General features: G+C 38.8%; 1 protein-coding gene across 2 annotated transcripts in view; it reads right to left on the bottom strand.

Moving 5' to 3' along the window:
- The window catches only part of ARFGEF1 (ARF guanine nucleotide exchange factor 1), an 84,611-nt gene extending 66,670 nt beyond the window's left edge, over nt 1-17,941 (bottom strand). For both annotated transcript variants that reach the window (XM_021555587.3, XM_021555588.3), the window contains exon 1: nt 17,270-17,941. In XM_021555587.3, coding sequence (XP_021411262.2) covers nt 17,270-17,393 — 124 coding nt within the window. In that variant the 5' untranslated portion in view covers nt 17,394-17,941. The remainder of the gene's footprint in view (nt 1-17,269) is intronic.
- Between the last annotated feature and the right edge of the window lie 7,497 nt (nt 17,942-25,438).

Below are 25,438 nucleotides of genomic sequence, written 5' to 3'. Positions count from 1 at the left end.
AGAATTGCAAAGGGATTTTACTAGTTAAAATGTAACAAAGTAAAACCATATTAAGAACATAAATATTGGAATTTTAAACTTAAATTTTAAAAGACTTTAAAAAAAAAAATCCCACAGCATTGATGAGTTCCTACACCTGGTTTTGCCATGTGGTGAAGGGTAGGATGGGGAAGAAAACAAGTGCTTTACCCAGTATTACTGCTACTGCTGGGGAAATACAGGTTGTTAAGTTAAACATATTGGAATAACAGAACAGAAAATTAAATTCAACATGGAAATATGAAAATGTGCATTGAGAGAGGTAATTTATTTCTTTAGTAAAGAATATGAGAGGAAAAAATACTGCAAAAATAAAACAGACTTCCTACAAGAGTCTGACCAAAGGGCACACTACAATTATTTAGGTCCAAATAACTACAATTTAAAGAAACAGCCATTTCACCAAGTGCAACAGCATACAGATCACTATACAAAAAGATTCTTACCAGTATCTCTCATGTAAATAGCACATGCTCGACTAAGAAAAGCACTGCAAGTCTGGAGACAGACAGAACAAAACCTAAACAAACCATAAAAAGCAGCTTCTCTGCCTTAGGAATTGATTTTTCAAATATTCTTGCAAGGAAGCATAACTGCCATTTAAGTAACACATAACAAGGTAAATGAAACTGACTACCAACGATAAATTCTGTAACGTAGTGATTATAATCAGCATAATTCTTGTCAGAAGCGACAATGCAACCTGACATTACAAAGCACTCTGTGTGAATTCCTGCAAACATTTGTAACCTCCCTAAAAAGAGCTGGGAATCTACTAATTGACTTAAGCTTCAAATTTAAGGGAAGGGGGAAAGGTTAAGCCTCAAAGGATGATAGAATTTAATGCTCTGAAGTAATACATAACTCCACCAGTCTTTATAGAACAGTTCATGCAAGATAACCCAACTCTTGTTTACCTAAGCCAGCTGATGGCACGCATTATTTTGTCAGCATATTCATCAAAGACAATGCAGAGTGAAAAATCAGGACAGACAGAAATTCTCAATAGTGTATCCTGCAGAGAGACTCAGTACATCCCCTCCTCCTATCAATTTTCTCAAGCATTCATTACTTCACTTGATTGAGCATTTGTACCAGTCAAAAGCGCTGTTGCATGCCAGAGCAGGGCTGCAGACACTCTCTGGGCATGGTGAGTTTATACTTCCTCCAAGCCACAAGGAAACCAGTAGCTCTAAGATTTGAAATTGTGAAGCATGTTTGCCTATTTCTAGAGAATGGGAGTCATCAATAATTCAATCAATAATTCTTGATTTGCCACAGCAGGTTGATATATTTACCAGTGAAATTTCAAAAAGTCAAAAGCAAACTTAGTTCTTCTGCAAACTTAAAGCAACTTAAGTGACTATATATAACATTTCTGGTGAAAGCCATCAGATAGGAAATGTAGTATCATGTCTTACAAAGAAAACAAGCTTGTGGTAATGCACGTTGTTACTTTTCACATCAAGTCTGACTACCCCCCTTTCTATTCCTTTAACTGAACAGCTTAGTTTCCTTCAGCCTTGAATCAGAAACTCAAGCACTTTCCTCTGCTTGGAAAAGTGTGGGTTATTGTCAAAAATAGTAATAATAAAATAGATATATATATATATATGTCAGAGGTGGAAACAAACTTTGCAGACAGAAGATTACATTTGAAGTAGGGACAGCATTTTTAATCAATCCATTTTCACCTGTCCGATATAGTTTATCTGAAATGAAATACACCTAGAACAAAATCCCATGATTTGTATCTCATCTTGAAGGGACACATGAGCTTCTCTCTGAAGATCATCTTTATGTTCGACCTTTAAGTTCAAAGCAGGCAAACATGAGCAGTCTAACTCAAAAAAAATCAAAGACCTGATAGTACGGAATAATCTCAACCCTCTGCAATATAATTGCTGCATTCTTCTACCATCTCCATCCCCATAAGAGAAATTTCTGCACACTCACTTGAAGTCAAGCAATGCAATAAACAGAAGGCTTAACAGAAACGTGTTTCTTAAGTATCTAACTCTTAAAATGTAATTAGCATTTTAATTTTTTGCATTTATAACTGAAAATTATCCCAAACATTCAACAGAATCTACACTTAGAAACACAAAATGTTGCATTCCAGCTAGGATTTAGTTTGATATAGATGATGTTTCTCCCTGCACGTTTTCATGCATGCTGTCTGCCTGACCTGTTGAAAACGCAAGTTGCCGCTACAACTAAGAGCTGAGGAAGCTGTGGTGCAGATGGACCAGGACATCTGCTTCAGAATTTGTTCAAGCATTCTCCAAAGCCAGCAGAGCTAAACAATAATCATGGAATACAGGAGATCAGATACATATGAAGGCCTCTAATTTTAGGTATCTTACTCTTTAACTGTGTCGTGCTCCAAGAGGTTCCAATCTCATGACAACATGAATAATGTCCTAACAGAAGTAGCAAAAAACATGAATTTAAGTCACAAAGTCAGTTTCTCAATTTCTCCTCAGCACCAATACCCTCAAATTTTAATGGCAGTATAACAGTTGTATACATAAAGTGTTGCAGTTACACAGAAACTCAAAAGAAACAAAAATTATTTTCACTTAAGTAATTGGGTTCTTTGTGAATCAAAATTTTAAGGCCTAACCAAACCTAACTTGGCAAGATCAAGCTACAGTATATCCTGCAGCAGTTGAGCTCTCCTTGTGTTATACAAGCATTCTGTTCTTCCTGCTTCAGATATAACACAGCTTTTTACACCTACATGCACAGTTTAATTCTAGAATGAGTGTATCTTCAGTTTATGATGCCATTCCCAGAACATCAGTATTTTCAATCATTTCATGTCATAAGTATGCAGTAGCTCCAGTCCATTTAATTAAGAATAACTTTTTTTCCTTGTAGCTAACCATGCATTTTCATACATAAATAAACAAAAAGAATAGTTTTGAACTTTTGTACTACCCAGCTCAAAAGCTATTTCACCATAAAGCGCAGACACAGTAGAAAAATAAATTTCAAACAAGAGGAATGAAGGAATCTAATAAAGTTTGATGGAAAATGAATATTTCATGAAATACATAAGCATATCAGTGTCCAAAAATGCAAACAAAACCAGATCAATCCTATACCAGGTTTTTAAATAAAGTTCATGAGAGCTTTTAGAACTGGGGAACAAACCCAGAAATTAAATATAAAATATTGGACTGGATCCAACAGAAAGATACAAGAACACCAAGTTTTTCTTAAACCCTTGATATCCAGTCTTCATTTTGCTTCCAGAGATGGCCAACAGCATATGCTCAAGTAAATGCAGATTACAAAAGCAGGGCAGGAATGCTGCAATAGTTCCCTCCTACCAGTATTTAGCCATCTGTGGCTTACACTCTTCCTGTGCAGAGACTGTTCCTGCAGGTTTGACAACCCTTGTTAAATTTTAACTTAATCACTTTTCAAATAATTTTAACTTTTGGGATAAATGCAATTAAAAGCTGCAGGAAAAAAAATTTGCTTTACTTAAATAAGCTGGGTTCTTTACAAGACCTCTGTATCTGCATTATGAGAAATTACAATGAATTACTCTCTCTTCATGTCAATGCCACTTACAATTTTACAAACTTCCTTTACTTCCATCTCTCAGTTTTTTTCCCTCCAGGGAACAAGAAGCACAGTCTGCTTGATCACCTCTGTGAGACAATCCACACTTTCAATCATCTTTGCTGACTTCTGTATCAAGAAGGCAGCAGAAAGCAAAAGTGCAGGTGGAACATGTGATATCTTTATAAAGTGGTCTAACAGCTTCATTTTTTTTTCTGTTGTTTTCATATTTGTCTTTTTGACAAAGGAATCAATATTTTGATGGAATCAGTCACAGTAATTCTACAACATGCACTCTCTTGACAGATGTAAGTCTTACTTAGAGCCCATGTTTGTGCACCCACAGTTTTGACCAGTTTCCTCCTCCATATAGATCAGTTTGCATTTAGCAGCACTGAAACAGTGCCATTTGATCAAGGAGTGGATCAGTACAGCACAACTGCTGCCTTTGGCAGGCTGTTTTCACTCTGTTTTTTCCTTAACTAACCTTAGTAACCTCACCACTCACCCCAAAACATCACAAACCTCTACAGAACTGAAATACCTCTTTGTAGGGAAAACAGGTTACGTAATCCTTGGGAGCTCAGAACCTTCAGGAACCTTGGGCAAGCAACCTGATTGAGGTTCACTGTTAAACTGTATTACCTTACACTTATCTATACACTCAGGGACTCTGCCCTGCAGATCTGGGATGGTAGGTTTCCCCTCAGAAAAGTCCACACCAATTCTTCCTCACCACAGCACACACATCCATTGTGCTCTCCATAAACTTTATTCTCTCCTACAGTTCAGACATGCCAGGCTGAAGCTCTCAAGATTTCTTCATCCCTTATATCCTTGGTGCCTTAAAAAAAAAAAAACAAAAAAAACCCCACCAAAAAAAAAAAAAAAAAAAAAAAACCACACAAAAAACCCATTAAAAAACAAAACAAAACAAACCCCACTGGCTCTAATCACATTTAGCACTTCCCATTCCTCTGTTAGTAATTAATGAAATTTACATCTTACATGTTCTGTTAAACAATCCAACAATTTCAGATTTTAGGCCCTTTAAAAACTCCTAATCCTAGCAAGTTAATAGGAGCTTTAGTCTAGACTTCAAATTGAGAATTTTTTTCCCCAAGTCATTCATTTTAATTCCTCTACAAGAAACTTCCTCAGCTTCCACAAACAGCAAAAAGATAAATAATGTTTTCATCTTCTTCAGCACCTTTGTATTCCCCAAATAATTTTGTGACACACCATTATCACTTACAAGCAATATGGATATGGGTGTGTTTTCTTTGCTATTAGCTCATACTGCCTCTATCACAAAGCTTTGAGGAGCTTTTATCAATAGTTTATATGCACTAACTGTTAACAAAACACTGTTAACAATCAGCTCTAAGAATTTTGCTCTCCTTTCTGATCCCTCAATCTTGTGTTAGTCTTTTTGACATAAAACCCCATGGTCTTTAGTGAGGTTTTCGTGACTGCTATAAAGCTAATTTCGAGACTATGTTTGAGCATAGAGCGATGGGATTGCTCACTGCTACAGGTGAGCTCTTCAATTGCTACATCTTAAACCAACTCCTGGTTTAAGGAAGAACTACTCAAGAAGGACACAAGAGCTACTCAGTACATCTTAACTCAGTGTTACCTGCAAATGCAGTTGAATGTATTTACCTACCACGATTCAGCTTTCTGTCAAGTACATAAACATTCCTACTTTTATAATTGATGCTATGGAATTAAGAATTTTCCACAAATTATCCCTTTGCACTCCTGGCCTAAGACAGCAGCCTCATTTTAAAACCACTGATACTTTCTCAGCTGACTATTTTTAAAGACTTCTGGCATTTATATATAGGCAAGCATACATTCCTTTTTGAAAGAGTTACCTATTGATGAAACTATTTCTTGAGACTTCTGTTATTTTTTACTTTGCTCTACTTGACAATTGCTTGGTTGGTGACAAATGAAGACTGAAATAAATGTTTTATTAATGCTCTGTATTTATTCTGGCAAAGACAGGCTGTTGCTGCAGAACAAGACTGTCATTATTTTTCTCAGTTTTGTTTCTGGATCATTTGGCAGTATGAACATAAACTACATGTCCCCTCTTCACACAGTCCACGTCTTCAGTAGACTTTGTCATGTTACATGATCCTTTGAACATTCCTTTTTATTTTTTTTTCAGGAGTAAGCGCACATGCAAAGCAGTGACAATACATCCCTATTCCATACTTTTTTCAAGTATAGCCAGCTACAACAAACTACTGTCATATATACAAGTTTCACAGACTACCCAAGGCAATAAAAGTAATTACACCTCTGCTGTGCCCTCCATAAACACAAGTATACAACATAGTAAATAGCTGTAATATACATAGAGAACAGACTTATGGAAGAAAAGAAATCCTAGAACAAAATAATTATTCTTAGCCAGACATGCGAGCATCTTCATCTCAAAATACATATTTATTTTGACTGCTAGAATATTTTTAAAATAAAATCCAAATTTAAAGCTGATCAAACTATGGATAGTAAACCTTCCTACATCCTGCAAAAAGGGAACCTTCAGGCTTTTTAATTATCCTCCTGACAACACAGACAATCATTTGCTGTAACATTTTCAATATGTATGAGGTCTATTTCTGTTCTATGAAATGACCAGAACCATGATTTGTTGAAAACAAGATACAACCAAGGACAGTAAGGTCTTATGTGGTGTCAAGGTTTAAGAATCAAATTAAAAGATCCCTTCATAATAAGAAAACCTACATTTAATTTTTAACCTTGCTGTAGATATTTCAGTGTAATTATTTTTTCCCCTTTTGTAAATGGGTAGTTTAAATGGTAATTTAAAAATTAAAGACTACTAATCTTTATTTCAGATTTAAATAGAAGGTAATTTTAAGTCCACGATACTGAGAGAAACTGCAACAAAAAAAACCCAAAACAAACACCCAACATACTCCCATTAAGTAGCCTGTTCACTACAGTAACTTCAAAAACAACAAAACACATGACACTGCAAGACTCTTATTCATTTCAGACACTAAAACTTTAAAGGTCACATATAAGTCTGTACATGAATTATACTACTGGTAACCTTCTAATTAAAAGAGCACTAAGCCATTTCCCCTCCTACTGTAGCTCTGAATTGTAAGAAAATCATTATCTTTTCCAGCTACAAGACGATGGCCAGAAGACTACAATTTAATGATTGCTTACAAAATTCATAACTCATATTTGATAGAAGAAACAAAAAAGGATCACAAAAAGCATGGACTTCAGTTTATTTTTATGTCTGTGGTATGGCCCCCAAAAAGGTTACAACCATATCAAATTGGTTGTAACCAATATTTTCACCCAAACAAAAATCTGAACTTGTATTAGAAAGTTCAAACCTTAAATCAGAAGTCCTGACATGAGCTCTTTTAAATTAAGCATTCAAGGTGACCATACTGTTACCAAAGCCCTGATTTCTTCATGAAGTACTGACTTAGGAAGCAGGTCAGACTAAGATATTTAAAAGAACACAGGAAGTAAGAATATTAGTATTTTTGAAAGCTCCAGTATGACTGCCTTCAGTACAGCACTTATACATTAATTATTAATACAATGAAATTCTTGTTTTCCATGTTCTTTACATTTATTTACAATTTATTTTTCATCTAATAATGTTTTCTAGAAGTTCAGACTGCATAAATTAAGACAACTACTCATATGACAACTATTCTTCCTTTTCCCAAATGCCTGTAAGACAGCAAGTGGAAGGCTACTTAAAAGGCCACCACTACACAGTATTATTAACCCTAACTCATGTTGCCAACCATCCCACAAGAAAATGCTTCTTTTATCACTGCTTACCAAACTGTGAAGAATTTCAGGCATCCAGTTCCATATTTACTGATTCCACTGCATCCATAGTTCTAAATACAGTATTATGAAAAAATGTACTTGCATTGACTATGTAAATTCTTCTTATTTAACAATATAGTTAAATTTACAGTTTTTTAACCATGTGTCCTGAAGTGCTCCTAAAGAACAAGTATGAGAGACACAAGATCAATGAAGGAGAAAGTATAAGTAATTACTGTAAAATAAAAACTGGTACAAACTACAGCAGTCAGTCAAAGAAATTGCCACCTGCCTCAAGCTAATCACTGAAAGGCCCAGACAGCAATCAAGCAGACAGCAGCTTCAGCTTTCATGTAATAAGAAGGTGAACAAGGAAAGAATGGTCCAAGTGCTGCCTTTCCTTCAATATAAAAGGATGTTAATAATTTGAACATGGATTTTGTTCTGAGCAAGACTCGGGAATGGAAGTCAAACTTAGGTGCAGAGAGGAAAAGAGCTAAGATACAAACCTGAAGCTTCTCCAAACATCACTACCACAGACTATATATCCCACAGTGTTAGGTACAATTTTAAAGAAGCAAACTATTTCTCTTAACAGCAAAATTTCTAAGCGTTTAACACCTATTTATATGCATAATCGCACAAAATCAGGTTTCATGTCTTAAATCTCAAGTGGAGAACATCCAAGTGTCTCATTCTGATGCAGGTGAAGAAAATTTTGATCACACTTCTCAGACACTTAGTTTTTATCCAGCTTTCAAACTTCCATGCAAATGCAGCTGTTCGATTCTAGCAATTTTACTTAAGGTTATAAAGGTCTGTTTCCATTTCAGAATAATGAAAAGAAAGATTAATTTATTCCTATCCACTTCCCTACACTCCACATAAGACCCATGCCAGCTATCTTGCACACATCACAGCTCATAAACCAAATTAAGCAAGCCAAGCTAAGACTCTGCCTTTTCCAGCTTTCCTGAGTTGCAGAAAGAACGAACTCTATGACTACATTTTGGCTGCTGCACTCTGTCCAGGTAATAGTACCACCAGACAGACCTTTATACACACACCATTAACACCTGCAAGGTCACTTTCCAGGCATGCAGTAGTGTGTCAGTTTTACACATAACAGAACCACACCTTTGCAAAAAATACCTTCACTTGGAAGGGCATTCCCCTTATTCTTATAACCTGCATTAAAAGTACACAGCTCTGAGCAAGTATATCTGCGTCAATTTTTAGCAGTTTGAAAATGAAAATATGATGGGAAGCTACCAAAGAAATCATAGCAGTGGCACGCTACTTACTTTTAATTTACAGATTTGAAACTCTGAAAGTCTACCTCGCACTATTCAACTGGAAAGCTTAGACCGCAGTATAAAATGCTGTCTAATATCTTCAGTAAACCTCAATAGTTTTATCTCAATTTCGAAGTCTAAAAATATCTCCTCCCTCATTTATCTCAAACTGCAAAGCTGCACACTTCAGTGCTGAAGGATGTTGGTCATTCAAGCCAACTGCAGTGCAAATTGACACCTGGGAGTCACTTCAAGTGGAGGAAAAAAAAAAAAAGGAAAAAAAAAGGAGTAAAACACTCCTGGATCCAGCATTGGCTAATAAATATCTTCATGTAAAATATTTACAAATCTAACTACACTTCTATTTTTAACTAAAAAGTAGGAATAACATTACAAAACCTGTTGAGATTATTAGAACAGCAAGTGCTAAAGGCAGTATGTGCAGAATTGCTTTTACTAATGGATCATTTTCTTGAAATTTATCTCCCTCTGTGTTTGAGTAGAAAAAAAAAAGAGAGCTTGAATAAACCCATTTATCTCAAGGGCAAGTAACTTCAATTATCTTTAAAATCTAATTTTTCTAACATAAGAAATACATGAAATAGAAAAAAATCTAAGGAGCACTAAACAGCAGACATAAACCATTTGAACAAAAAGAAGTAATAAATAGCATGACATCAATAACTGTGCAATTTTGTACCATGTGAATATATATGACACAGTACCAGAAACAGAGAGACAAGAAAAAAAAAAATAAATCAAACCTTCTGAAAGTTATTTAAAAAAAAAAATAAATCCAAAGCAATCATGCCCTAAATGTCTTATTAAAAGATATCTTTGGTTTTGGAAATATGTACTTCTGCTATTAAACTGTATATTTAATTCTAAAATAGAAAATATGGACTTAAGACCAACAAAAAAAAACCATCCATGCACGACAAAACAGCTCTAAGTTGTGGAAGGTACAGAGTTAGTACAACCTCCACATTCCCTATCCAAGCTTTTAAGCTGTTCTTGACCACAGCTTCGTAACAAGAGGTCAGCTTCCTCAAGACTTCAAATTCCTTTAAAATTTCCTGCCTCACAACTAAAATGTCATAATCTATTAATATATTTAAAACTTCAAATTAAAGAAAACCAGCAAATGCCACCAAATCCAGAAACCAGAGAAGAAACCCAAGCAAAATCTCCAGCACCAAGAAGAATATGTAAAAGCTAAGACCAAATGTAGACTAGGAAGAAGCAACATGAAAATCAGGGTAGGGAAAAAATACCACACTAACCAACCAAAAATTGTAAAATAACCCCTCACACCAAAATTTCTTAGTATTTATCAATGCAAATGAAATGTTACCAACTATTTTTCTACCAGTTTGTCAATTTTCTAATCACTTGAAGTTATGAACTGAAGAACATAAGAGTTACAGAAGACTAATAAATGGTGAAAATGCCTTATAATCTACCCCCAAACTTTAAAACTGGTAAAGGACCTGCCTTTTTTGAAAACTATTTTTAAATCTTTCTCAGATCCCTGCTGATTACAAATTTTGTTTTCACTGACATATGTATCAGTCACTCCACTACTTTGCCTGGGATCAACATTAAGCCAATACACCAGTAATTCCCCCTAGGTCATCTTTGTAACAATGCTGGCACAGTAGCAGATGTCTTCCAGTCCTTTGGAATTTTCTCAGTGGCCCAAGATTGATTAGAAATCAATATGGGAATTGTGCCAGGTATTTAAAACTCTTGGGGTTTGTCAGACCTATTTTTAGTGTCTCTCTACATTTATACTGAAAGTGGAAAGCATCAAACAAAAAGTATCACCTACTTTATCCCTTGAAATGGATTTTTTTAAACACTCCCCTGCATTCCATTACAGTATCTATAAATTACATAAACTAGGTGGTGGTGTTTGGTAGGTTTGGGTTTTTATGTTTTCTTCTTTGTTTTAGGTTACCACATTAAGTGCTTTTCATAGAAAAATCAGATTGTTCAATTATCCTTGCTCAATATTATCTTTCTGTAAAATCCCACAGAAGCACTTTATGTTCTCCCTGGCTCTTTGGAGACCTCTTGTATGTGATTTTTCTTAAAGGTCTGTTTTGCCTAGGTATAGCCTATTGTTTCTTCTACTGCTTTCTTAAGGGAAAGAACTACAGGCTAACTGAACTATGCACAGAATACTTCTTGGTCTGTATGTATCTGACTAGCACAGCTACTACACATTATTTTTGTCTTTCAAACACACAGAGTAAAGTAAAGGTCTGCCTCCTTTACAGATAAAATTTATCAAACTTCTTACTCAGATGTATTTCCATGGTATCTCCCTTCCTCCTTGAAATCTGCAGAGCCATTTCCCAAGTCCCTTCAGCCCATAAATCTCGACTGACAGTAGATGTTTTTCACAGACCAGAATATTGTCTCCCTGCAAACCACCAATTTACACATCACACAGGAAAGCTTTCCAGCTGGATATAGAAAATCCAAAACTTTTCTCCCCTGCCTATTCAAGTCACTTATCTACCACTACCTGCTGCAGAACAGAATAAGAGTCATGAGCAAGTTTGCAGGTCTTGCTTCCCAAGCTCTGGCAGCATTCATTTGAAGTACAAACTAATCAGCAACCTGATGAAGTATCAATACCAATAAAACCCCCAAACTGACTGCTAGGTGCCCCCCCAGAAAGGCAAGCCTTACTCATCTTCCTAAGTCCATGATTTCACCTAGAATGTTTGCCAAGAACAGGAGAGACTGACTAGAACACCAATGGTTGATGCCTCCCTCTTCATAAACACCCACGAATACCAAAATCCTTCCTGACAACTGCACAAGTTTACCTATTTAGAAAATCTTATCAAAATGCTATCTCAATACTGACTGCTCTCTGAAGGATTCTAGAAAAAGTCTGGAATGTATAACTGATGTCGACAGTTGAGCTTATTTTTTTTATTTGTATACGAAGACACTTAAAAAGAGACACAGTTGCCATCTTGAATGAATGGCACAGTGGTTAGCTGGAAACAAGAACCAAGAGAAGAAAGGAAAATATTACAATCACAGCAGTTATACACTAGAAAAGGGTACAGGAAGAAAAATCAACTAGACCAAAGCCCCACAAGACAGTAAAGATAGTTCTTACAAGAAACAGATGCATTCTGGTCACAAGGCAACAACTTCTCATTTTAAGCTTCAAAATTCTAATTAAGGCTCTAAAATATGCAGCAGAACACAGGTATTTAAAAGCTGTCCTGTGTCACATAGACATGTTGAAGTCTTTCAAGATTAAATTTTTAAAAATAGTGAAAATCAATGTTCAAACTTTCAAAATATTAAAGGCTTTAACTGAACACATATTTCAGGATAAAATCAAAGTTACCTGAAAGAAATACCATTTTTAACTTCCAAGACAAAACCCAAGTATTTGATATTCATTCTCCATTAACATTTTTCTGACCCAGATACAATCCACCATTTTCTAGGAAAGTGTTTTTACATATATTCTGCCAACCACCCTCTTCTCAAAAGAGATTAAATCTCATCAGCACTGCCATTCTGCACAGCCAAGATCTGATTACAGCTAAAAAACCAAAATATCTAAACACACACAACTTTCCTTAAATTAGCCCCATAAACTCTACATAAACACCACCTTACATATCAAAGCAAAGGCAAAGGCCTTCAGCGAAGGCAACCTGCAAAACAGTTTATAGGGCCAACCAAACTTTACTGTTACCATGCCAGGTTTTAAATCTTTGCAAAAGCAGACAAGATTTTAACCACACTGAAAGCCTGCTAGTTAAAGCACAAACTCAGTAAAGCAAGCAAAAGGAGGGAAGGGCAGCTGCAATTTTCAGGGGTTTTGGTTTTTAAAAAACACACATACATCTTGGTTTTTACTAGCATGAAATCTCCATTTATTCTCCTTGCTTACAAACAGGTACTTCAGAAAGGACAACTGCAACCAGAAAAAGAAAATTTTATGGACAATAGTGACTTGTATAGGGTGGAAATAAAATTGCCTGCAGCACATAAAGACAACACACAATATTGCAACACCAATCTCTTTGTATGAAGCAAAGAAAAAACTCCAAAAATTATGACTTTCAGTTTCTAAAAAAAGGACACCTAGTTTTCATGAAAAATAGAAGGCAGCCTAAGAAGAACAGCACTATCCAAAATACAGACAGGAATTTAGCTCATCGACAACTTCTCCAGTAAAATTAATTTCTGTGCAGGAACGCAATTATGGTCTTCAAAATGCACTTTTAACTGTTCATTATAGTGTCAGAAGGTATCTTCAAATGCACCTGGAGTTTCCAACACATACACACATTTCTGTATTAAATATCTATTAACCACACTCATTCTTGTGTATCACAATTGCTTGTATATGTGAAGGACAAAAGATGAAACAAGGAAAGGTAAAAAGGAAGACAAAAACTTAAGTACGTGAGATGTCATTTGCAGACCTGCACAGACAAGGACAGATGAACCTTCACACCTCTGGGTTAGTTCTAGTCCAAGCATTACCTGTTTCCAGAGAAACTAAGTGCTTAACTATAGCCCGCTGCTCCATTATCCTACACACATACATACAGGCAGCACAAACTGAAAAGAGATGCCACTTTCACACTGCATGAGACCTACATCATTCAGCAGGACCCTTGCATGACAGACTAAAATAAACAACACAAGGAGCACTAAAGAGCCTTTTATAACTCAGTTTTGGCCCTCTTCAGTTGGTAGCTCCAGAACTCCAGGCAGCACATACATACTTTTAAGTGCATACTAGGGACATACCCATATTATTTCATATCACTTTGTGGCTTGGAGTTTTATGGAAGAGTTGTTTGACTCCTGATTTGCAGCTGAAACTAGCAGACTTTATACAAGCAGGGTATCCTGGTTTGCCCAGCTTAGTGCTCTGAAACCACCTTTTCAGGCAGACAAATCCATGCTCCAGATTTTGAGATGACGCACAAACAGTTTTTGTTCAGTTTATTAAAAACTTTATGTTCAGATGAGGATTTTTTCCTCCCCCAAGATCTTTCTTTCATTGTTTATGGAAACACAGTATTTTTACAGTAAGGTTTCCTAGACTGTAGCATGGCTGAAAAGCAATACAGAAAAAGCAGTGGAGGCAGCTCACTGGAAAAAGAGCTTCTAAATCCAATAATCCTTCTGACAGCTTGCTGCCTCATACTTTCTGCAAGTGGACAATTTCAAGGATAAACTCATTCCTTACACAGACTAAGAGCTGTTGCTATGAAAGTAAACAATACAAAATTCTAAATTAACTGTACTTCATTAGGTGACTAAAGAAATATTATGTTTTCCACATAGAGAGAAAACCTCTCAGAAAGAGCAAAATTAAATCAAACTCAACTGTTCTGTATAAACCCAGACACAGCCTGGCAAATCATCAAAGGATGCTACAAATATCAGGCTTAATTTCATCCCTGTTCAAAAAATTTTAAAAATCTGTAATTCAGGTTGTATTACTTAATTAATATTTTGCTTTCTTATCTTCTAATCACCAGAAAAATGGTCATACTAGAAGAACCTCATCTTAACACCTGTTCAGAGGTCAAACTGCCACAGTCCGGAATGTTGCAAGGTTTTTCTCACAAAGCAAAAATAGATGATGTATAATCTTAATGGAATGCTACAGATTTGTAAGAAAATATATGGGGATTAAAAAATTACAAAGAGAGATCATTAAAGATTTTTAAAATACTGCTTGTTAAATTCAATCTGAAAAGCAGAGATAATATTAGTTTACCTGTTGTACAAGGATACTGTATTTCTGATCACTGTTTATCAAATAGCAGATAATTTTATACAAACAATATAAAACAATGTAAGTAGTGGCTTTAGAGAATGAAACAAAAAAAGCCTGAATTAGTAACAGCTACTCATTAAAATATCTAATCTAATATTAGCAGTAAATAAAAACATTTTACTAGTCATGCAGTTGGAAAAAAATATCTTAATGGAGCTCACCAATAACTTCAGTGAAGACTAATCAAATATTCACACTGAGAAAAAAGATGTTGATTTGGAAGATATGGATTTGAAGATAGGGAAGTACTGCCATGATTTTTAAAAACTACTTTTTATTTAACTACCATTTAAAAAAATCCAATAAAACCATAAAGTTAGACTTTGCCAGATTTAGCATCAAATTAAATTAATCTCTAAATTACAATTTTACTAATGTTTTATCATTAATGTTACTATTCTTCAAAATAAAGCAGTAAGAAGTCCATAACCCTTACTTAAGGTGGAAAAGAAATGTCCAGCTGTACCCTCAACAGATGAGGAGCTAAAGGGACAGAGCACTCCACATGCATCCTATTTCAAATACTGCTACAAAAATCATAGCTCAGCTTTAACAGCCAATTGTACTCTATGTGAAACATGCATGATATGTACTTTTCTCCAAAAATTTTCTTATAGATAGACATAAGCACCCTTCTACACACAAAACCAGACAATGGACTGTGCTAAATTTACAATCACCAACTGTATTTTGTTCTGTGGTAACCAAAAAAAATAAAATAAAATAAAATAAATAAAAAAGGAAAAAGAAAAAAAAAATCAATAAGCCTCTAGAGTAGTTAGAAGCTCATGAAGCTCTTGTAAGGTAGTACACACAACCTTGCATTTCTTCTTTCCTTCCTTAATAGTTTTTATACCCACATTGTTTTCCTATTTAAACCTTTAAACCCCAATCAGATCCACAGGAGAAGGATTCAATGAAGCTGTAGGATAGAAACCACTGGGATGCATGCTTAAGAGTCTCCTCAAACAAACCAGTTTTCATGACACAAGAGGTAGACTGTACAATCCAGAGGGCTTGCTTTATAATCTGCAGAACACAATGGAGCCATGCTTAGAGGGATCTGGATGATACTTAAGATCAACCCACTGAAATAAAGTAAGGCAGAAACACAAGATTAATACCAGTGTCTAATTCTATGGATGACATACAGACTGGAGAGAAATTTAGTTTAATAATAAAAGAAACATTTCTCTGGTTTATTTCTAACTTGAATGCACAGTCTAAAGTCAACAGAAGGGCCAAAGGGTTATCAATTTATTCTTATTTCCATAAATCATAAGATTATTGTTAAACACTCTAGTAACATATGAAAAATGTAATAAAATACCTGTTTCTCATCTATTTTAATTAGAAAGAAATAAATAGCTGAAGTATGGGTATTTCTGCTCCTCCCTTTGTCATGATCTTTCACAGACAAAAGAAATCAAGAACACAACAGGGTTTTGTTTTTTTTTTAAAGCACTAACATATGAATTAACAGAATGACAAAGAACAACTTCGAATTACTTATAATTATTTTTAAAACAAGCAAATTTAAATTTAACATTATCTCATCAAACAAATCCATTTACTCAGACATTACTGTACAAAATCAAGGTAATTATCTCCAAAACAGAAACAATTACACTAGAAAGGGAGGGACATAATCCATTTACGTATTACTTAAATGAAACAGGTTTTTCTCTAGAAGTCTGTCAGTAAGTATGTCAGTATTTTATCACATAGGGTCAAGGCCCGCCTGTACTCATCATGTCAGAATCGTGAAGCCCAAGTTGTCCTTTTAATTGGATGCCTACATGTGCTTTGTACTATCCAGCGCGGGTACTTCCCTCACACTTCCAGACGAGGTGGCACAGACACAGCTGCACTACAAATCCAACACCCCTCCTTCGGCCTGAAGCAGGCAAACGTCCCCACATCTTCGGAATCCAACAACACGGGGGTTGAACTAGACTATCTCCAGAAGTCCCTTCCAACCCTAGCAACTCTGTGATTCTGTTATCATCCGTGGCCGCTCCCGCTGTGCCATGCATGAAGGAAGCTCTCTTCCCCATCAGCTGTTTCTCCACCAGGAACGACTCGCCTAAGGCTCTCCCTCGCACATCTCCCGGACTATCTTCTCCCTCTCCGGCCCTCCTCCCGGCTCCGAAGAGCCACCGGCTCCAGACATGGCCCGATGTCATTGTCTCTCGCTCTCCGCCACCCCCTCTTCCTCACCCATCCCTCTGCCCTCACCGCTGCCTGTCACCTGCTCCCTCCCCGCCGGCCGTCTGCTTCCAGGTCAGCTCAGCTCAGCTCCGTGTCTGCCTATTCATCCTGCGAGCGGGGAGGAGGAGGAGGAGGGAAGGAGGAGGAGAAGAGCCCGGCGGGCGCCGCAGCGCCCTCGCCGCTGCTGTCAGCACGGGGCCGCTCCCGGCGAGGGGCGATGCTCGCCCGCAGCCCAGAGCGCCCACACCTCCGGGGGGCTGTGCTGCACGGCCCAAACCTGTGCGCTGCCCAGCCCACAGCCGCGCCGCCCCCGACCCTGCCCTGCCGGCCAGTCCCTCTGCCTCTTTCCCTCAGAAGCCCCACAGTCCCCCCGCAACACACACACAGGCAGAGCGGGTCCTGAAGCGCACCCCGACCTCTGGCCGCCCCTTCCCTGCCCGCCCGAGCTGCGCCTCACCTAGTGCCACCTCGCAGGCTTTGCGCAGCTGGGAGTGATGCGCCTTCTTCACCTCCTTGTCGGCCAGGATCTTCTCCAGGGCCCGGGTCAGAAACATGTTTTTCGTCTTCTTCCCTTCATACATGGGCGCGATCGAGCCGTGAGAGGAGGAGGGTGGAGCGGGGAAGTGGAAGCGGGGCACCGGCCTGGGATCTCCCAGCGGGAGCGCTGCCAGGGGCCGCGGCGGCCGCGGGGGAAGGGCTCCCTCGCAGGGCGTCCCGACACCCGCTCGGCCGCTCCCCGGGGGAGGCTGGGGTGGGCCCGGGCGGCGCCGACAGCCAACCCCCGCGGCTGAGGGAAGACGAAGCCTTCTCTTCCCTTCTCCTCCCGCCCCCGATGCGTGTGTGCGCGGACGGCGCCCGTCAGTCCCCGAGCCGCCCCCGGCCCGCGCCCGCCTCCATCAGCACCGGCGGCGGCGGCCGCAGCAGCAACCTGCCCTCGCCATGTTGGAAGGAAGCGACGTCAGGGCCGCAGCCGGAGCGGGAGGAAGCAGCGGCCGTGTCCCGGGAGGCAGGGCGGGCGGAGGGAAGCGGGAGGGCGGGCGGCAGTCGCCTTCTGCCCGCCCCGCGGCCGCGCTACAGGTGAAGCGGAGCCGCGGGAGGCAGCGGAGAGGGACCCACGGAGATGGCCGCTGCCACCTGGGAGCTGGATGAAGAGGAGGGGCAGGACTTCCCTTCCGGGCCACTAGCGCTAGGAGGTGGAGGAGGAGACGGAGGAGGAGGAGGAAGGCTCCCCCAGGATGTGCCACCTGCTCCTAAAGGGCGTGCTTCGCCGGGGCTGGGGCAAGGGGCCTCCTCGGGAGAGGAGCTGCCCTCCTTTCACCCTTCCCTGACAAGACACGCCCGCGGCTCCGGCTCCGGGGGGCCAGCGGAGAGCAGCCCCGGCCCCAGGGAGGGAGAAAGGGGCGTGGGAGGTGACCGGGCTCCCCGGGCAGTCCCTCAGCCTTCCTCACTCCCCGCCTGGTCCTGTGGCCCTGCCGCACTTCCCCTCGGGCACAGGAGGAGCGCTGCACCTGCGTGTTCGCGTGGTACCCTTCTATCGTCTGCATCTTCTAACTCGAGCACTGTCGTCCGGCGTTTCTTCCCACTGCACGTGCACTAGGAGAATAGAGCATTAAAAAATAATAAAAATAATAAAATAATAAAAAGCTCAGGTCGAGCCTAACTGGGAAGCAGCAAAAACATAACAGGACTACCTTTTGCATTCAGGGGTACTAGTACACCAGTATTTAAAAGTCGAATTTGGCGCTAACTGATTAAAAATTAAATTATATTATAACAAAACTGATCAAAAATTCAGGAAAAAAAGTCTTAGAAATTAATCTGGAAATGAAAGAGCAGGAGTTCTAGGTGTAACTTTCAAGCAGAATGGGACAAGGATATAGCATCAGTGTGCAGAAAGCAGGGCTGGTTGGGGAAACCAGGAACCATCTCTGACCTCTGAGGACAGAGCCAGCACACCACAAAGAGGTTATCCCCAGCAAATCTTTTCAGCCTGTTCTCTGTTCCTGTGGTTCTGATGTATCAGTCAGGAACACAACCTATGGAAGTTAATCCTGACCCTTTCCTCATGGAACCTTTGAGAGAGTTTGCCCAGGCTGTTACGCCACTCTGCTAAGGCCTTGTAAGGAGTTTGTTTGAGCACCTGTTTCCTTATGTACAACGGAGCCATTGTAGCTGCATTAGTAAAGGTACAGTGATGTCAGCTCCACAATGCAGACACAGCTAATGCCCAGGGTTGCTTAACCCAATTTCCCAAATGAGAAATTATGTGTGCCAAAGTGACTTGATGCCTTACAGGTACCTCTGACTTTTTAAGGAACGCACTGGACAGGGAATTCTGCTAAAGCTAGAGGTGAATGCAAGACTTAACTGTTTGAAGAAAACAGTTGTTCTGCTGAAATTACTGTATTTGTTCCAGTGGCTTTTTCTGGTTCCTGGCTATTTTGCCACCCAACTGATAAACAATACAGAAAATATTAAGAGGGTGCATGTGATTTTAGCATTATGACAGCTTTATGAGAGAGTTAAAAGTCATATCACCAAGTGCATTGATTCCTGAAGAATAGACCGTATTCAGATTGTGTTTATTTATTCAAAAGACTTTGTCTTCAGCAGCAAAATTGCTTAGAATACGTGAATTATTTCTAGTAATTTATATAGGGAAAACCATTTCCCTATTGGCTAATTTTTTTTAATGCATAGGTGCAAGTTTAAAAATGCAAATGTGAAAATTACTTTGACCTTTCAAAGCTGCCTGCCAGTGACCACATGGCAAAAATTAAGAATTTCCATGGAGTTCTTGATGGTAGGTATGCACAAATCATTTGAGTCCAGATTCCCTTAGCCAAGTCAGAGCCTACAAGTGTTATTTAGCAAATGGAGTTTGCTATTGATTTTCACAGTCCATTTAGCAGAAATAGACTTGCAATATGAAGGAAAAGGGTATCTATATATAAAGAGCACTGAGCACTGCAGTTATCTGTTTTGTTCATATTAATGTCTATTTTCATATTCTGCACACAATATAATTTTACATGTAAAATGTGTTTTAGTTGAGCATATAGAGTTACTGCTGAAGTGTCTGGAGAAAAAGAGCTGTCAAAAAGAGACTCAGTTTCATGTCTTTCATTCCTGCTCTAATATGAATTCTTGTTTTGGTTTGGGTATTTTTTAATGTGGTTTGAATCTTCAAATTCCGTTCTCATTTCAAACAACTGCTGTGTTGACTCAATTTGTAACTTGGCACAGCTCATAATCGACATTCTAGTCACAAGAAAACACTACCTAAACTCTGCAACAGTGTAGAGCCTGCTTCTGAAGTTGTACAAGGAGAACTTACTGTAAATCCCCCTGTCCAGTAGGTTAACATTCAGTTTCCTTCCCAAAGCTGAGTCAATAAGGATGGAAATACCAGGGGGAATATTATATATGTATTTGAGAGAAAAAGTTCCCATGCCCTCATTTAGTGAGAAGATATGAATGGTGATCACCTTACGTGCTGGGTCCCAGTGCTTTGAATAAGGTTAGTAGTTATAACAGCTTAATTTAGTAGGTAAGCCAGCTACCAAAATAATGTTTGGTCAATTATAAAAAAAGTTATGGAGTTTGAGGAAGCATTTTAGGGGAAAATCTTGTTACAGAGACTACAGGAACGTGTTAACTCTTTGCTGATTACTTTAAAAGTTAGTGATTTATCTCTAGTGAAAGAAGAACAAGAAAACTCATAAGAATGAAAAGGTAAAGATGGATCCCTAAATAGAATAATTTAAGCTAGGAAAGACCTTTAAGGTCATTGAACCTAACTGTAAAGCTAGCACTGCCAAGTCCACCACTAAACCATGGCCTTTAAGTGCCACATCTACATGCCTTTTAAATACCTTCAGGAATGGTGACTTAACAACTTCCCTGGGAGGCCTGTTCTAAAGCTTGACAACCTTTTTGGTGAAGAAATTTCTATTAATATCCAATCCAAACCTCCCTTGGTGCAACTTGGGAACATTTCCTCTTGTCCTATCACTTGTTACTGCGGGGAAAAGGCTGATACCCACCTGGCTACAGCTTCCTTTCAGGTAGTTGTAGAGAGTGATAAAGGCCTTGCTGAGCCTCTTTTTCTCCAGGCTGAACAGTCCCAGCTCTTTAAGCTGCCCCTCATGAGACTTGTTCTCCAGACCCTTCACCAGCTCTCTTGCCCTTCTCTGGACATGCTCCAGCACCCCAATGCCTTTCTCCCTAGTGAGGGGCCCAGAACTGAACACAGGGTTCAAGATGTGGTCTCACCACTGCTGAGTACAGAGAGACAATCACTGCCTGGTCCTGCTGGCCACACTATGCCATTGACCTTCTTGGCCAGCAGGCAGATGTTGGCTCAAGTTCAGCTGCTGTCGACCAGCTCCCCCAGGGGTTTTTCCAATGTGCATCATTCTGGCCATGCTTCCCCAAACCTGTAGCACTGCATGGGATTGTTGTGACCCAAGAGCAGGATCTGGCAGTTTGCCTTGTTGCCTTGTTAAACTTCATAAAGTTCACTTTGGCCCTTGGATTCAGAACTGCAGAGCCTTCCTGCCCTCCAGGTGATCAATACTCCCACCCAGCTTGGTGTCATCTGCAAACTGACTGAGGGTACGCTCAATCCCCTCGTCCAGATTGTTGGTAAAGTTATTAAACAGGACTGAGCCCACTGCAGAACCCTGAGGAGCAGATTGTGCCATACGACAGCAGTGCCTTGCAAAGAAATCCAAAATGTTTGTTGTATACAGTGATTATAATGACTGCATTGTTTTGGTTTCAGCATGCAGATCTTTGCTTTAGTAGTAATTTGTTTTACTAGTAAATATCTTACCAAAGAACAGTAATCCTCATAGCTGTAGAGATTCCTACTAGAGATTCCTACTTGGTTGCTAAAGTTCTGAAGATGTGGAAAAGGACTGTTTATTGTTCTTTTCTGCTCAAACTGCTAAGCCTGCTGGTACCATGGTGTATGAAATATTATAGTTCTCCAGTCAAATCTGAGAAGCATTTTCTGTCCAACCTAAAAGAAGCATGTAATATGTATCCCCTAAAGCACAAAACCATCACTGCTTTATTGGAGCCTTAACATTTAAACATCAAGCAGCACAAGAGGAAAAAAGTGTATTTGAGAAGCACTGCAAAAATTACTGTCTAGTACATTTTTATTTACCAGTTAATTGGAATATTCCAGAAGCTATTTATATTGCTTCATATATTTAAACTGTTTTGAGTGAGAGTTAGATACTTGTTTAGTAAAAAGCTGCAGAGAACTTTCCATGTGAGAGGGAACAATTCGCACCTGCTTCTGCTGGCTTTATGTACTACAATTGTATGTAGTGTTTGTTTAAAAATTATGATACACTAGGACTAGAAGCCCTTGCTTAAAAGTCAGATGAGCAGTAAAAGGGAATAGTAGAATTCCAGTTTCATGCTTAGAAAAAGCTGATGATTTTCAGCTGTTCTGCCTTCCAAAGGGAACTCTTTCACCTGTCTGAGCTTCCATCCACTTTCTTGTGTTGGTCCAGGTGTGTAAGTGTGCCATCAGTTAGTTCACCTGTGGTTCAGCCAAAAATCAGTTTTACAGGAAAGTTAATTTTCAGTGGGATCAGTGAATTGATCAGACTTACCTGCATATTCAGTAAATCTTACACAAGAAAGGGAGTGGGGAATGTGAGTGATGAGGAGGACTGCTACTCATGGTGGCACTGTCTTCTTAAATCATCTTGATGAGCTTTGAAACAGCACAGTGATAATTAGACTGTGATTACTTTAAGCTAGAATAAGACAGAACTACTACAAGAAGATGCAACCCTTCCTGCTCCTACCTAAAATGTTTCTTACTTTTTTTGTCAGTGTAAACATTTGCATTGCTATATGGTGAATTATGTGCTGAATTATATTCAGAATTTTATTAGGTTGAAATTAACCTGACAAGGAATAGACTATTTTGAATCCAGATATATTTCATATCCCAATTTAGAAGGCAACCTCACAGATGTTTGTGTTAGCTCAGGGGAATGGATAACACAAGAACAGGAACACAAAAATAGGTGAGAAGAGGTCAGGCATGATTACTTGGTTTTGTGGTTTTTTTTGGTGTAATCTTTTTGTTGCTGTTGGGTTTTTTTTGTTTGTTTGTTTTTTTTTTTAATTGCCACAGTATTGGTGTATGCCAACTAAATGTATGGTTTAAACTACTACTTTTAATATAAGTTTTCTTGATTGTTTCCATGGTGCAATAAAACACTCAGCCCTGTCTCTGTATGTAACACCATATAGAGGATGGGTGGGTCCATAGATAGGACTACTGCATTCCTGCCACTGTGTATGAACCTTTAATTGTGGTGGCTCACTTGTCACGCTGTAATAAATGGGCAGGAGATGATTCTCCTTAAAAATGCCTTTATTTACTGAGATCAGTTTGGGTGGGGACCTTCTTTAGCTCCAGTATACTGCTTTGCATCTGTTCCCACCCTGTTTTCATGTACCAGATGCAGATAATCAGTGCATAATGGATCAGAGTGCAGATGGATCTGACAGATGGGAACCTGGAACACAAGAGAAGCAGTGATTATGTTCTCAACTGCAGGCACCTTGGTGGAGAAGTTTCCGAGATTTTTACTGAATGCATAAGATTTAACAAGTCTGCTGGTGGTGCTTGGTCCTGTAATATTGAGGTACAAACCAAACATTCCTCTCAGTCCCTTTATGCGCTCATAGGGCTGCCACCCTTTTAAAATTAGGTGAAGCATAATCCAGAATGTTCAGTGTATCTGTTGTGCAAAAGATCACAGTCTATCAACCAGACTGCAAGAGATACACTCACCATAAATGTTCTTTAATATTTTGAGAGCTTTTTGGTGAGTTGGGCTTTGTTTTTTTTTTTAATTCTGGAACTGAAGAGGTCAATTTGTTCATTGAGTGAGTATTCTAACATGTTGCAGTATATCCATTGTTGCACTGAATGAGAAAAAAAAACAAGTATTAGCAGAGGGAATATGCACCAGTAAGTAGTTTTTTCCAAACATTTGTACAAAAGCATATAACACCCTGGAGTGACCAGTAAGGAAATAAACATCCAGCACTGTGAGGAGGCTCTTTCAAGGTGACAAATTCATACCTTAAAGCTAAAAAATACAGACTCTTGCTGTACTGAAATACATTCCTGATGCTACAGTTAAGTGAGGAAACATACTCCTAGCAAAACAAGCCATTTATCAATTTGTGACATGGAGTAAAAATGTTGGGGAGCAGTGAAGAAAAAAATCCCACCTCTTGTGGTTGATGGAATAAAGTTTTGAATTGTGTCTGAAAGCTGTGAGAAGATATCAAAGGCCTCTGGCTGTAGCTTGAATTTATGTACTGGAAGTTATACCAGTGTGATTGATGGAATATGATTCCTTTTTCTAGCTTTTTTCTGTAGGAATACCTTTTCTTCTAGCCTACCTATAGGAGTTTTCAACTTGTTCTTCTGCATGTTGCTCCTGCTAACAGATGAATAATTCAGTTCCCAGCTTCCATGGTACCTCAGCATACTGTTCCCTAATACTGTGAATGAAGGAATAGAAGTATCTGTCTTACAGACAGAAGGAAATGCATTTAAAAAAATGATCATACAGGGTTTTTTAAAAGTTTCTTCAATAGTTTTTCTAACTTAAGGGCCTGATTATGTATGTACCAGCCCTGTTTGAAAAGGCGATTTTCTGGGACACTGTTTAAGAGGGTGTTTTTTGGGGAACATAGTAATGAACAGCACATATTCATCCCAAACTATGAAGCTACTATACAGTTATGTGAGACTATGTAAATGCAAAGGTAAATTCAAGCCAGTATAGTGACTCCTTCATGATGGCAAATATTTCTGTCTATAAATGGCAAGAATATAAAGCTCTGGCAATTTCCTGAGAGCCTTTGCACTTTAAAAGAAGATATTTGGAGAATGCATGGAAAATCTAGAAATAAGACCTCCTGATTTATTGCTTCTCCCAGCTAGCTCCAGAAGACAAAATTGCTAAGGAACTATTATTGGATTCTAAGGAGAAACTGTTGAAGAGGAGGAAGTCACAACATGATTGCCCTTTTTCCTGGGAGATGCTGCCACTACCATTATGGATTTCCTGGATTACTCTGTGGGTGAGCCTGGTTAATTAGTTACCACCTCAAACACCTGTAATAGGAAGGAGTACTGTAGTATATAGCTTGTCCCATATTCTTAATCTTCAATGTCAGTTGAAAATTGGGGAATAATATGACAAATGAGAAAAGTAACAAAGTTACTGAAGATGATAACTGTTCCACCTTTATATCCAAGCTGCACTCTCCTGAAGGTCTTTGTGACTGATGTGACATGATCAGTGTAAAGCACGCTGAGTTTTCCTACAGATTAGTAATTAAATAGCCTAGATATAGGGTGTATAATGTATTAGTCTGAATCTAATTTTTATATGCTGGATGCCTCTTTTCCCCTTGATCTGAGGTGAATTTTCACTGTAGCACTTTAGAACTTGAGTGTTTTCAAAGGTTTATGCAGATGTCTTTCAATGATCTATTAATAAAGAGAAGTTGAAAATGGAAGTTGAAAAGAACAATTGAAAATGAAAATCAACTGAGAAAGTTGAAT

This window comes from Lonchura striata, chromosome 1 (assembly GCF_046129695.1).
Source record: "Lonchura striata isolate bLonStr1 chromosome 1, bLonStr1.mat, whole genome shotgun sequence".
NCBI classification, from domain to species: domain Eukaryota; kingdom Metazoa; phylum Chordata; class Aves; order Passeriformes; family Estrildidae; genus Lonchura; species Lonchura striata.
This window is presented reverse-complemented; position numbering and strand designations above follow the sequence as displayed.